Source organism: Corythoichthys intestinalis, chromosome 15, assembly GCF_030265065.1.
Source record: "Corythoichthys intestinalis isolate RoL2023-P3 chromosome 15, ASM3026506v1, whole genome shotgun sequence".
Taxonomy (NCBI): domain Eukaryota; kingdom Metazoa; phylum Chordata; class Actinopteri; order Syngnathiformes; family Syngnathidae; genus Corythoichthys; species Corythoichthys intestinalis.
The window spans coordinates 50,472,290-50,485,366 of record NC_080409.1 but is presented as its reverse complement, the minus strand read 5'-3'; the positions used below and the strand labels follow the sequence as shown (position 1 = coordinate 50,485,366).

Here is a 13,077-nt window from a genome sequence, read left to right as displayed (position 1 = left end):
CAAACATGCTCTATTGGATTGAGATCTGGTGACTGTGGAGGCCATTTGAGTACAGTGAACTCATTGTCATGTTCAAGAAACCAGTCTGAGATGATTCCAGCTTTATGACATGGCGTATTATCCTGCTGAAAGTAGCCATCAGAAGTTGAGTACATTGTGGTCATAAAGGGATGGACATGGTCAGCAACAATACTCAGGGAGGCTGTGGCGTTCCAACGATGCTCAATTGGTACCAAGGGGCCCAGAGAGTGCCAAGAAAATATTCCCCACACCATTACAACACCACCACCAGCCTGAACCGTTGATACAAGGCGGGATGGATCCATGGTTTCATGTTGTTGACCAGTGTTGGGCACGTTACTTTAAAAAAGTAATTAGTTACATTACTCACTACTTCTTCCAAAAACTAACTGAGTTAGTAACTGAATTACTCTATAGTAAAAGTAACTAGTTACCAGGGAAAGTAATTATTTCAGTTACTTTAAAAAGAACTTGTTGTATGTCAAAGAATTTGAAATTTTCTGAGCAGTATTCGAGTCAGTGGAATAGAGAAGAACAGACAGGTAGTTAACTTGTTAGGTGCTTCAGCAGATTTGAATTGCTTACCACAGATGTCGACAAAAGCTTTGCCCCGGGACATAAATCACACATTACATGCAGGTTCTTTCCTTTAATTTCGACAAACTTGAAATAGTGTCTATATCTCTACCTCTTAAAGGACTTTTTTTTTCTTCTGAATGCTCTGCCATCCCGACCCTGTGCATCTGTTTTGCGTGTGTGTGTTTGCCGCATGCGCTGTTCCGGTTTGCTTGTGAAATCACCGGCTCTGATTGGCTTACCACGACACATGACTGTAACCCTCAGCCAATCACAATCACTTCCATCGCATCTCTCGAGGGGCCGCATTCTGGTAGGCTCGTTTCCCGACAATTCACGTCGCCTTCAAAGCGTCTGCCGTCCTCAAGATGGAAGTAGAATTATTGCTGGCTGACAGTGGGAGATGGGAACGAGGCTAGCATCAGGTGTAGCAAACACAGAAACGTTACCAAACTTTGGAAAGCATTGTCTAATTGAATGAGCATGACAAACAGCTTGGAGTCAGAAGTACGTGTGCTATTCTCGAACCTGAACGCACCCCAAGTCTTGGATGACAAATCAACAGAGCAGAGAGTCGACTCGACACAGCTGGTAGTTTCTTCAATTTATTCAGAGTAAGTAACGCACCGCTTTTGACCGTCAGTAACGGTAACGGCGTTGTAACGGCGGAAAAAGTAATTAGTTAGATTACCCCGTTACTGAAAAAATAACGCCGTTACGTAACGGCGTTACTCCCAACACTGTTGTTGACGCCAAATTCTGACCCTACCATCCGAATGTCGCAGCAGAAATCGAGACTCATTAGACCAGGCAACGTTTTTCCAATCTTCTACTGTCCAATTTCGATTGAACTCGTGCAAATTGTAGCCTCAGTTTCCTGTTCTTAGCTGAAAGGAGTGGCACCCGGCGTGGTCTTCTGCTGCTGTAGCCCATCTGCCTCAAAGTTCGACGTACTGTGCGTTCAGAGATGCTCTTCTGCCTACCTTGGTTATAACGGATGGTTATTTGAGTCCCTGTTGCCTTTCTATCAGCTCGAACTAGTCTGGCCATTCTCCTCTGACCTCTGGCATCAAAAAGGCATTTCCGCCCACAGAACTGCCGCTCACTGGATATTTTTCCTTTTTCGGACCATTCTCTGTAAACCCTAGAGATGGTTGTGTGTGAAAATCCCAGTAGATCAGCAGTTTCTGAAATACTCAGACCAGCCCTTCTGGCACCAACAACCATGCCACGTTCAAAGTCACTCAAATCACCTTTCTTCCCCATACTGAGGCTTGGTTTGAACTGCAGGAGATTGTCTTAAACAGTGTCTACATGCCTAAATGCACTGAGTTGCCGCCATGTGATTGGCTGATTAGAAATTCTTAACGAGCAGTTGGACAGGTGTACCTAATAAAGTGGCCGGTGAGTGTATGTTTGTGTATGCATTTGTATTTACGTTTACAGCTACAGTTTGTGGAGTTACGTGTGAGCGATTTGCTATGAGAACTGTAAATATGTTAGCATTTGTAGCATTTAAGCTTTTTCAGGCAAATTTAATCCACCAAATTTATATATTAATCAGACTAGATGGCTGTTTGAGCACAAATTGTTTTGTGTCAAGTGTTTTAATGTTACAATTGATGTTGTAATGAATATAAGTCTACTTTATGTGTGTTACAGCTTTACAAATTGTCAAAAGTGAAGGATGTAAAAAGCTTCAAAAAGTACAATTGCCTTGTTTGCTGACTGTGAAGCTGAACAACTTCACGTTTATGGGAAAAAAAAAAGGACTGGAGACAAAATGGCAGGCGAGACTAAGGCGTTGTTAAGTCAAGTACGTCTCGTAACCCGGGGACTACCTTTACATGCATGCATCATAGGATATGCCAATGCAATAACGATTCCCAAGATGTATTTTGCAGGGCTTTTGCACAAATGTTTGTACGTTATTACTTTTCTAGTTTTTTCAGTGACTATTTCTTTCTGGTAATAGAGTAGTTATATGTAATGAGTTTATAATTTATTATTCCACAATCATTTATTGTTCATTTAATTTTTGCGCCATGAGTGCAAATGGTCTGCTGACATAACAACTGCCAAACATCTTTTTTTTTTTTTTTTTTAGATGTTTATTGGACAATAAGCATAAATATTGTGCTAACCTGCAATCACTCCTTGTACAAAGGCTTCTACATTCCCAAAAACCCTTGACCAATAATTAAATCCAATATCAATATTATCCCATACAAGAGGTCGACTGATATATCGGTCATCCAATATATATCAGGACAATATATGGATTTTTTTTTCCAACATTGGTTATCGGCGGATTAACAACAAAAATAAGCCGATTAAAAAAATGATTTTGATCAGGCATCTGTGTGGGCAACAAACGCTGACTGACGGTCGGACCCCAGAAGGACCCAGCAGCAGCTTTGGCAGGCTCCGACAGGAAGCTTCAGGCTTGCCTGTTTTGTAAATATTCTAAGATTTATTTTTATCATGCAAGAGAGAATATACAAGGTTGCTTTAGCCTTTCCGTGTGTTTACTGAGTGATCCTAACACTCTAAATATAACTCAAAGCGTTAGCGTAGCATTCGTGTTAGCATTAGCTTTATTAAGGCAAGGCATCCTCTTAAAACTCACTTGTTTACATCTCGCCGTGAAGTCCTGGTGGCTTTAATTATGACTGTTCTTGCTGAGTGTGTATAATCATAAAAAGAAGTGCTGTGTTCGTTGGTTTGGTAGCAATAGACTGAATTGTAATTGTAAATTTGAAGCTATTGCAACATTATTTGCATTACTTTCATTATCTACATGGTAAAAAAAAAAGTGTATCGGCCTAAAATATCGGCTTACAAAATCGTCTTTGGATATCGGCAATCGCCTGAAATTTTTTTTTTTAGATATTGATATTGGAATTTGAAAATCCTGTATCGGTCGACCTCTATCCATAAAGTATCTAAAGTAAGCATTATTATCTTTGTAAATGCTTTATTTTTGATAAAGATCTATGCATCTATGTTGTGGGCAGTGAATATATGTTGGCTGCTACCACTATAGGAGTCACATCATTCCAGTATTCCAGTGATATGAAAACTAAACACAAAATGTATAATAAATAATTCAGTGAAAATAAAGCAAAACTCCACAGGTTAATGGTGTCTCTTCACCTGAGCTCTCCCCCATGCAGAGAGGTAGTCTGATCCCTGCCCCCCCATGTCCTCCACTTCAACCCTGACCTCCTCCTGACCATCCTCCTCCTTCTTCCTCCCTCCTTCCTTCATCTTCACCTTGCCCTCCTCATCCCATTCCCGCGAGACCCTCGCATCTGCACCGGGCGGTGGCTCGACGGCACCTCTTACCTGCACGCAACGCCCCCTTCCCTGGCAGACTACCAACCTGCATCGGGGCCGCGGCGGGTGAGTCCCAGCTCACTGCTGTAGTTGAGGATATGCAAGAAAAAATAGACGCATAGGCAGCCCTTAAATCAAAAGTCGCAATACAGTGTTCCCCCAAATATACCGGTTTAACGTTTTTTTTTTTAAGCATACAGTAGTACCTTGATGAACGAAAAAAGCTAGTGCGCTGGCCCCAAGGTCACACTACAAGCATCTAAACTGCTTCTTAAAATGTAAACTCAGAGACACTTCTCTCTGAACATTGTTTTTCTCATGGTTAGACTTTTAAATGTTTGTAAAAAGTGCATTTTAATAAGTTTCTATGTGGTTAACGTGTGTGAAAAGTGCAAAACTGCATATATACATATTAGGGGTACTCATTTTTGGGGGTTTTTCTTAACCAATACTGATTACTGGGGCATCGACAGAAAGAAATACAGTACATTTAAACCATCTGGTGCGCACTAAAAACAATCTGGTCCACACCAGATTGTTTTCAGTGCTCACCAAAAAACAATCTGGTGAACATTAGCATTTAAGATATCGGATTTATGCTATGAAAATTAGCCAATTGTTTTTTTTGTTGTTGTACTCAGAGCTTCATTTATTTATTTATTTTTATATTGTTTGATGCTAAGCTCAGGCGCTAGTTGAGTCCAAGATTGAAGTACTAGATAGTACGTTGTGCGCCCAAGAAACAATCTTATATACTTAACAGACTTATGTTACGCAATAAATTAGTATGTTTAATCTTAAAAAAAAAAAGATTTGAAATGTCAGAAATATTCTTAACCCAAGAATAAATATTGTTCAAAACATTTGAAAGCAAATTTTTCCTGATTTAGGCGAAATTTTTTAGATATACGGGTTTAATAAGAACTCCTTCTTTTTCAAATAGTAATATTTACTTAAAGTAAATGGAATAACCTGACAGATTAATCGGTTAACTCGTCTTTAACACTCAAAAAGAAAAGATATGGTGCGCATCAAAAACAATCTGGTGAACATTAGCGTTATATAGCATTTAAGATAGCCGACTTTTGCTATGCAAGTTAGCAAATTGTTCTTTTGTTGTACTGACATCTTCGTTTATTATTATTTTTATATCGTTTGAAGCTAAGCTCAGGTACTAGTTAAGTCTAACATTTAAGTAAAGCTCAACTAAATCCTGTATTATCATTTTTAGCACGCCGAAACTGCTCGTGTGTCCGATGCACGCCTGAGCTTAACTTCAAACGACATTAACACACACAAAAAAAAAAAAGAAATTGTTTCTTGTGGGCACCAAAAACAATCTGGTAAACATTATCAATATATAGCATGTGAGCTAGCAGACTTTTGCTATGCAAATTAGCCAATTGTTCTTTTGTTGTGCTTAGATCCACATTTTTTTTTATATATCGTGTGAGGCTGAACTCAGGTGCTATTTTTGTCCAAGATTGAATTGAAGCCCAACTAAATCCTGTATTATCATTTCTAGCACGCAGAAACTGCTGGTGTCCGATGCGCGCGCGAGCTTAGCCTCAAACGATATAAAAAACAATAATAACTGAGGATCTAAGTACAGCAAAAGAACAATTGGCTAATTTGAGTAGCAAACATCCGCCAGATTAAATGCGATATAATGCTAAAGTTTCCCAGATTGCTTCTGGTACGCACCAGGTTGTTTCTGGTACACACTACAAACAACCTAGTGTGCACCAGAAGCAGTCTGGTATTAAAAAAAAAACAATATAACGATATAAAAAAACAATAATAAACTAGTGCCCGGGCCCGAATGAGGATCTAAGTACAACAAAAGGACAATTGGCTAACTCGAGTAGCAAACGTCCGCTAGCTTAAATGCTGTATAATGTTTGTAGTGCGTACCAGAAACAACCTGGTGCGCACCAGAAGCAATCTGGTAAACTTTAGCATTATATAGCATTCAAGCTAGCGGATGTTTGCTACTCAAGTTAGCCAATTGTTCTTTTGTTGTACTTAGATCTTTATTTATTTATTTATTAAATATCGTTTGAGGCTCAGCTCAGGCACGCATTGGACACCAGCAGTTTCAGCGTGCTAAAAAGGAAAATACCGGCTTTAGTTGGGCTTTACTTCAATCATGGACTCAACTAGCGCCTGAGTTTAGCCTCAAATTATATTTAAAAAAAAAAGAAGAAGAAATTAGGGTCTAAGTACAACACAAGAACGATTGGCTAACTGGTGCGCACTCGATACAATCTGGTGCGCACCACATACCATCTGGTGCACACCAAAAACAATCTGGTAAACTTTAGCATTATAGAGCTATACTTAGATCCTAATTCATTTATTTATTTTTTTTTTAAATATCATCTGAGGCTAAGCTCAGACACACATCGGACACCAGCAGTTTTGGCGGGCAAAAAAATGATAATACAGGATTTAGTTGGGCTTTTTCATTCAATCTTGGACTCAACTAGCGCCTGAGTTTAGACTCAAACGATATATATAAAAAAAAAATAATAATAATAATAATAATAATAATAATAATAAATGAGGATGTAAGTCTAACAACAGAACAATTGGCTAACGAGCAAAGCAAAAGTCCCCCAGCTTGCTAATGTTTACCAGATTGTTTGTGGTGCGCACTAGAAACAATCTGGTGCACACCACATACTATCTGGTGCGCACTGTACTTTCTTCGCTGCGGATGATAACACTTCAAGCGGGTTGGTCTGAAACAGAACCCCTATAAATGGGGGTTCACTGTATTTGCTCTAAAATGTTTATAAGGGTTGCTTCCTTATCCAAATTCCACTCAAGGGAACTGATGCTTTTCCTGGCTTTCGATACATTTCAAATACTGTTTTCCTGGTGTGTTATCGTCCGCAGTGTGGCATCGCTGGAAAAACGATCTGCAAGCAGTGAGGAGCCGCCTGCAAAGTCCTGAGTACAAGTTGAGTAAAATCCGATCATCCACTATCATGACGGACTACAACCCCAACTACTGCTTTGCCGGAAAGACCACGGCACTCAGTGAGCTGAAAGAAGTACCGCGCAAAAATATTACACTGCTCAGGTATGAATCCTCGGCGTGCACGTCCACCATACAGAGGTCTTTTAATGCTTATAGTGAGATTTTTGCAGCCTGCTCTGTGTTTTTGGAAGTTGACAAACAGGTATTTAAAAAATACAGGCAGCAGCTACAGTGGGGTGAATAAGTATTTAATCAACCACTAATTGTGCAAGTTCTCCCACTTGAAAATATTAGAGAGGCCTGTAATTGTCAACATGGGTAAACCTCAACCATGAGAGACAGAATGTGGAAGAAAGAAAAACAGAAAATCACATTGTTTGATTTTTAAAGAATTTATTTGCAAATCATGGTGGAAAATAAGTATTTTGTCACTGTTGCTGGTATTTTGGCCCATTCCTCCACGCAGCTCTCCTCTAGAGCAGTGATGTTTTGGGGCTGTCGTTGGGCAACACGGACTTTCAACTCCCTCCGCAGATTTTCTATGGGGTTGACACCTGGAGACTGGCTAGGCCACTCCAGGACCTTGAAATGCTTCTTACGAAGCCACTCCTTTGTTGCCCTGGCTGTGTGTTTGGGATCACTGTCATTTTGAAAGACCCAGCCACGTCTCATCTTCAATGCCCTTGCTGATGGAAGGAGACTTTCACTCAAAATCTCTCGATGCATGGCCCCATTCATTCTTTCCTTTACACAGATCAGTCGTCTTGGTCCCTTTGCAGAAAAACAGCCCCAAAGCATGATGTTTCCACCCCCTGCATCACAGTGGGTAAGGTGCAATTCAGTATTCTTTTTCCTCCAAACAAGAGAACCTGTGTTTCTACCAAAAAGTTCTATTTTGGTTTCATCTGACCATAACACATTCTCCCAGTCCTCTTCTGAATCATCCAAATGCTCTCCAGTGAACCGCAGACAGGCCTGGACGTGTACTTTCTTCAGCAGGAGGACACGTCTGGCAGTGCAGGATTTGAGTCCCTGGCGGCGCATTGTGTTACTGATAGTAGCCTTTGTTACTGTGGTCCCAGCTCTCTGTAGGTCATTCAATAGGTCCCCCCGTGTGGTCCTGGGATTTTTGCTCCCCGTTCTTATCATTTTGACGCCATGGAGTGAGGAGGGAGTTGAAAGTCCGTGTTGCCCAACGACAGCCCCAAAACATCACTGCTCTAGAGGAGAGCTGCATGGAGGAATGGGCCAAAATACCAGCAACAGTGTGTGAAAAGCTTGTGAAGAGTTACAGAAAATGTTTGGCCTCCGTTATTGCCAACAAAGGGTACATAACAAAGTATTGAGATGAACTTTTGGTATAGACCAAATACTTATTTTCCACCACGATTTGCCAATAAATTCTTTAAAAATCAAACAATGTGATTTTCTGGGGTTTTTTTCCACATTCTGTCTCTCATGGTTGAGGTTTACCCATGCTGACAATTGCAGGCCTCTCTAATATTTTCAAGTGGGAGAACTTGCACAATTAGTGGTTGACTAAATACTTATTTGCTCCACTGTAGATTCTTTATTAAAAGAACAAAAAAACAGGCAGTTACGCATCTATTTTACATATATACGTCGAAGAATGACACCAATGCGGTAGCGGTTCCCATTCTCCCATTGATTTTTTTTCACGTTTCAAAATGTGTATGCATGGTACGAAAAATATAATATTTACCTTGAATCCTCGAACGAATCACTCCTGAGACAATCCTTCCTGTTTGTATGCAGCATAGCTTTTGTAGTTCTTCAAAAATCCAAGCTTGAATCCATCTTAGACATCAGTGTGTGCCATTTGCGTGTGTCTCCAGTGGCGCCTCCAGAAATTTTTCATAGGGGTGGCCAGATGGGGCCACTTAAAATCTTGGGGTGGCCAAAACTAAAAGCCATAATTTCAGGTTTTCATTATATTATTGCAGTAAAAAGGTCAGCGGAAAACTATCAGAAAGACTTAAGGACACGGCTACTGATATACTTTGGTGTATTGTGTAATATTTGATGTTAATAATGATTTAATGTGCATAGTCCATAACTGTCCAGTCAACATTTTGAGTTCCACAACAATTCTGTTTTTATTGTGTTATGTATATATTAGGCATAAGGTGTACATTTAACTAGGGCTGTCAAACGATTAAAATTTTTAATTGAGTTAATCACAGCTTAAAAATTAATTAATTGTAATTAATCACAATTCAAACCATCTCTAAAATATGATATATTTTTCTGTAAATTATTGTTGGAATGGAAAGATAAGACAAGACGGATATATACATTCAACATACTGTACATAAGTACTGTATTTGTTTATTATAACAATAAATCCACAAGATGGCATTAACATTCTTTCTGTGAAAGTGATCCACGGATAGAAAGACTTGTGATTCTTAAAGGATAAATGTGAGTTTGTTTTGTATATTGTGACTAAATATTGCCGTCTAGTCTATTTGTTGAGCATTCACTAAATGATACTGTAGCGACTTGACTGTTTTGCCTAAATGCATGATGGGAAGTGGTGCAACCATGACTGTGTGTGGTGGCTGCAAATGGTACGCCTTCTCTGCGTTCTGTACACCACAGGGTGTTAAGAAAAAGATCAACTCCTGTCATCCGTCCCCACGTCGCTTCCCACAATGTTTATAGTTACTGTGGGAGAGATGACAAAGCTTTTGCCAGTTAACAGCATGGCCCCAATGAATGCTTGTATCTACTCCACTCACTTGGCACTGCCTCTTATCTCTGTATATAAGTAAAACGGCGCCATTGTACGCTGTTTGCGGCAATGCGTGAGTCAGTCGTACCACGAATGCGTTAATTGCGATGAATATTTTCGCGTGATTAAAAAAAATGTATTACCACCCGTTAACTTGATAAATTTGAATGCCCTACATTTAACAAAAGAAAATAAATGCATTCATTTGGGATGAAATGCATAACTGATGCTACAACAATCTAACGATATACTGGCAAGCGGGGTGGCCAGTGGGGTGGCCAACCAATTTATAGGGGTGGCCGTGGTCACCCCTGGCCACCCCCTGGTGGCGCCACTGAGTTTCTCATCAATAGGTAATGAAGTTTATGTTATAGCCTAAACCACACAACTTGTTTTCCAAACTTGTGATGTCAACCCAAATCACTAGCAAATCCACAAGTCTTCGTCTCCAGTATCACTTCTAAAAACCCTGGAAGTAGAGGACACACCTAAAGTGCCCTTCTCACAAGCCCAACCAACGTAAGAAAAAATATAGTTCGGAAAATATGGTACTCTATATTATTTCACTCTAGAGTTGCAGACTACTTTTGATACAGTACTCCTAATACTCACGCTTGTAATGTTCGGTGAGTTCATGATATATTTATTTGTCTACGCCACAATGTAATGGGGGTATTTCTTACAGTAAATTTCCCATGCTAGAGTTCCACCTTCCATCTCTCTTGTTGCTCATTTTTCACGCTTTGTGCTTGCAGAGCTCTCGGCCATGGCGCCTTTGGCGAAGTGTACGAGGGTCAGGTCCTCGGGATGAACGCCGATAACGGCCCCATGCAGGTGGCCATAAAGGTCAGCTTCCATTCACCTCGTGCACTGTAACGCTAAATGACAGCTTATCAGCGGGAGCAATGTTCATTACACATAATCCACTCAGCAGGGGTGGTCCTACTCAACTCATGCAAAGGTCACGAGTGCAGAGGAGACAAGTTGATGTGATGAGTGTCATTGGATGACACACACTTGAAGATGCTGCTTTCTCTTTCGCAGACACTTCCAGAAATCTGCTCAGAACAGGATGAAATGGATTTCCTCATGGAGGCGCTGATCATGAGGTATGCGCCCTCGTGTCGGTGTAATCATGCAAAGTGCACAATCCAACTTTGCCGCATTGTGAATATGAGAAAATTCACTATTATTTTATAAAACAAAGTCAGTTTCAGCTTAATCCAGGGCCGGCCCTGGCTGACTAGGTGCCGTGGGAGAAAGTGTAGCTAGGAACCCCGCCCCATAAAAATGACAACAGTTTAACCAACCTCCACATTAACGTGATGACGTGGTTAGGCTTGACTGGGAGAATAGCTGTGCTAGCTAGCAAGCAAAGCTAGTATGACGACTGGCAGGATGTTGTCATATATTCTGCTGCTTGTGAGATTGTTTTGTTACAGATATGTGGGATGAGTTCCCAACATCGTACTTGCATCCAATTCCATCTCGTAAACAGTGTCTTTAAACCGATCCTAGGCAGCTTGCCAAGAATTGTCTTGCTGCCACTCGACAGATTGTATGTCCCTTCTTTGCTAGTTGCATCATTGCCATGTTTTTTTTTTCCGTCTGCCTGCCTATCACATGGCTGGCTCTGTAACAAAACAAGATCTAACCAGCAGTAGAATGTGACAATACTAACATTTATCTTTTAAGAATTACAGTGGGGAAAATAAGTATTTAGTCTACCACCAATTGTGCAAGTTCTCCTACTTGAAAAGATTAGAGAGGCCTGTAATTGTCAACATGGGTAAACTTCAACAATGAGAGACAAAATGTGGGAAAAAACAGAAAATCACATTGTTTGATTTTTAAATAATTTATTTCCAATTAGAGTGGAAAATAAGTATTTGGTCACCTACAAACAAGCAAGATTTCTGGCTGTCAAAGAGGTCTAACTTCTTCTAACGAGGCTCCATTCGTTACCTGTATTAATGGCACCTGTTTTAACTCATTATCGGTAAAAAAGACACCTGTCCACAATCTCATTCAGTCACACTCCAAACTCCACTATGGCCAAGACCAAAGAGCTGTCGAAGGACACCAGAGACAAAATTGTAGACCTGCACCAGGATGGGAAGAATGGATCTGCAATAGGTGAAACGCTTGGTGTAAAGAAATCAACTGTGAGAGAAATTATTAGAAAATGGAAGACATACAAGACCACTGATAATCTCCCTCGATCTGGGGCTCCATGCAAGATCTGACCCCGTGGTGTCAAAATGATAACAAGAACGGTGAGCAAAAATCCCATAACCACACGGGGGGGACATAGTGAATGACCTACAGAGAGCTGGGATCACAGTAACAAAGGCTACTATCAGTAACACAATGCGCCGCCAGGGACTCAAATCCTGCACTGCCAGACGTGTCCCCCTGAAGCCAGTACACGTCCAGGCCCGTCTGCGGTTCGCTAGAGAGCATTTGGATGATCCAGAAGAGGACTGGGAGAATGTGTTATGGTCAGATGAAACCAAAATAGAACTTTTTGGTAGAAACACAGGTTCTCTAGTTTGGAGGAGAAAGAATACTCAATTGCATCCGAAGAACACCATACCCACTGTGAAGCATGGGGGTGGAAACATCAGGCTTTGGGGCTGTTTTTCTGCAAAGGGACCAGGACGACTGATCTGTGTAAAGGAAAGAATGAATGGGGCCATGTATCGAGAGATTTTGAGTGGAAATCTCCATCAGCAAGGGCATTGAAGATGAGACGTGGCTGGGTCTTTCAGCATGACAATGATCCAGACACACAGCCAGGGCAAGAAAGGAGTGGCTTCGTAAGAAGCATTTCAAGTTCCCGGAGTGGCCTAGCCAGTCTCCAGATCTCAACCCCATAGAAAATCTGTGGAGGGAGTTGAAAGTCCATGTAGCCCAACGACAGCCCCAAAACATCACTGCTCTAGAGGAGATCCGCATGGAGGAATGGGCCAAAATACCAGCAACAGTGTGTGAAAAGCTTGTGAAGAGTTACAGAAAACGTTTGGCCTCCGTTATTACCAAAAAAGGGTACATAACAAAGTATTGAGATGAACTTTTGGTATTGACCAAACACTTATTTTCCACCATGATTTGCAAATAAATTCCTTAAAAAAATCAAACAATGTGATTTTCAGTTTTTTTTTCCACATTCCGTCTCTCATGGTTGAGGTTTACCCATGTTGACAATTAGAGGCCTCTCTAATATTTTCAAGTGGGAGAACTTGCACAAATAATGGTTGACTAAATACTTATTTGCCCCACTGTATGTGTCTTTCTATCTGTGGTACCCTTTAACTTATATTTAGGGCAATAATGGACATACCCTTGGCCCATTTTTCCTCCACTTCGTTTTGTCACTTTTCTTTAAGCAGCACCTGAG

The 13,077-nt window shown here is 40.7% G+C and overlaps 1 protein-coding gene across 1 annotated transcript in view; it reads left to right on the top strand.

The window, feature by feature from the left end:
* The window catches only part of ltk (leukocyte receptor tyrosine kinase), a 158,750-nt gene that overhangs the window by 113,979 nt on the left and 31,694 nt on the right, over positions 1–13,077 (top strand). The window contains exons 20-22 of the mRNA XM_057859005.1: positions 6,838–7,024; positions 10,433–10,523; positions 10,722–10,786. Of these exons, the coding sequence (XP_057714988.1) occupies positions 6,838–7,024; positions 10,433–10,523; positions 10,722–10,786 (343 nt within the window). The remainder of the gene's footprint in view (positions 1–6,837; positions 7,025–10,432; positions 10,524–10,721; positions 10,787–13,077) is intronic.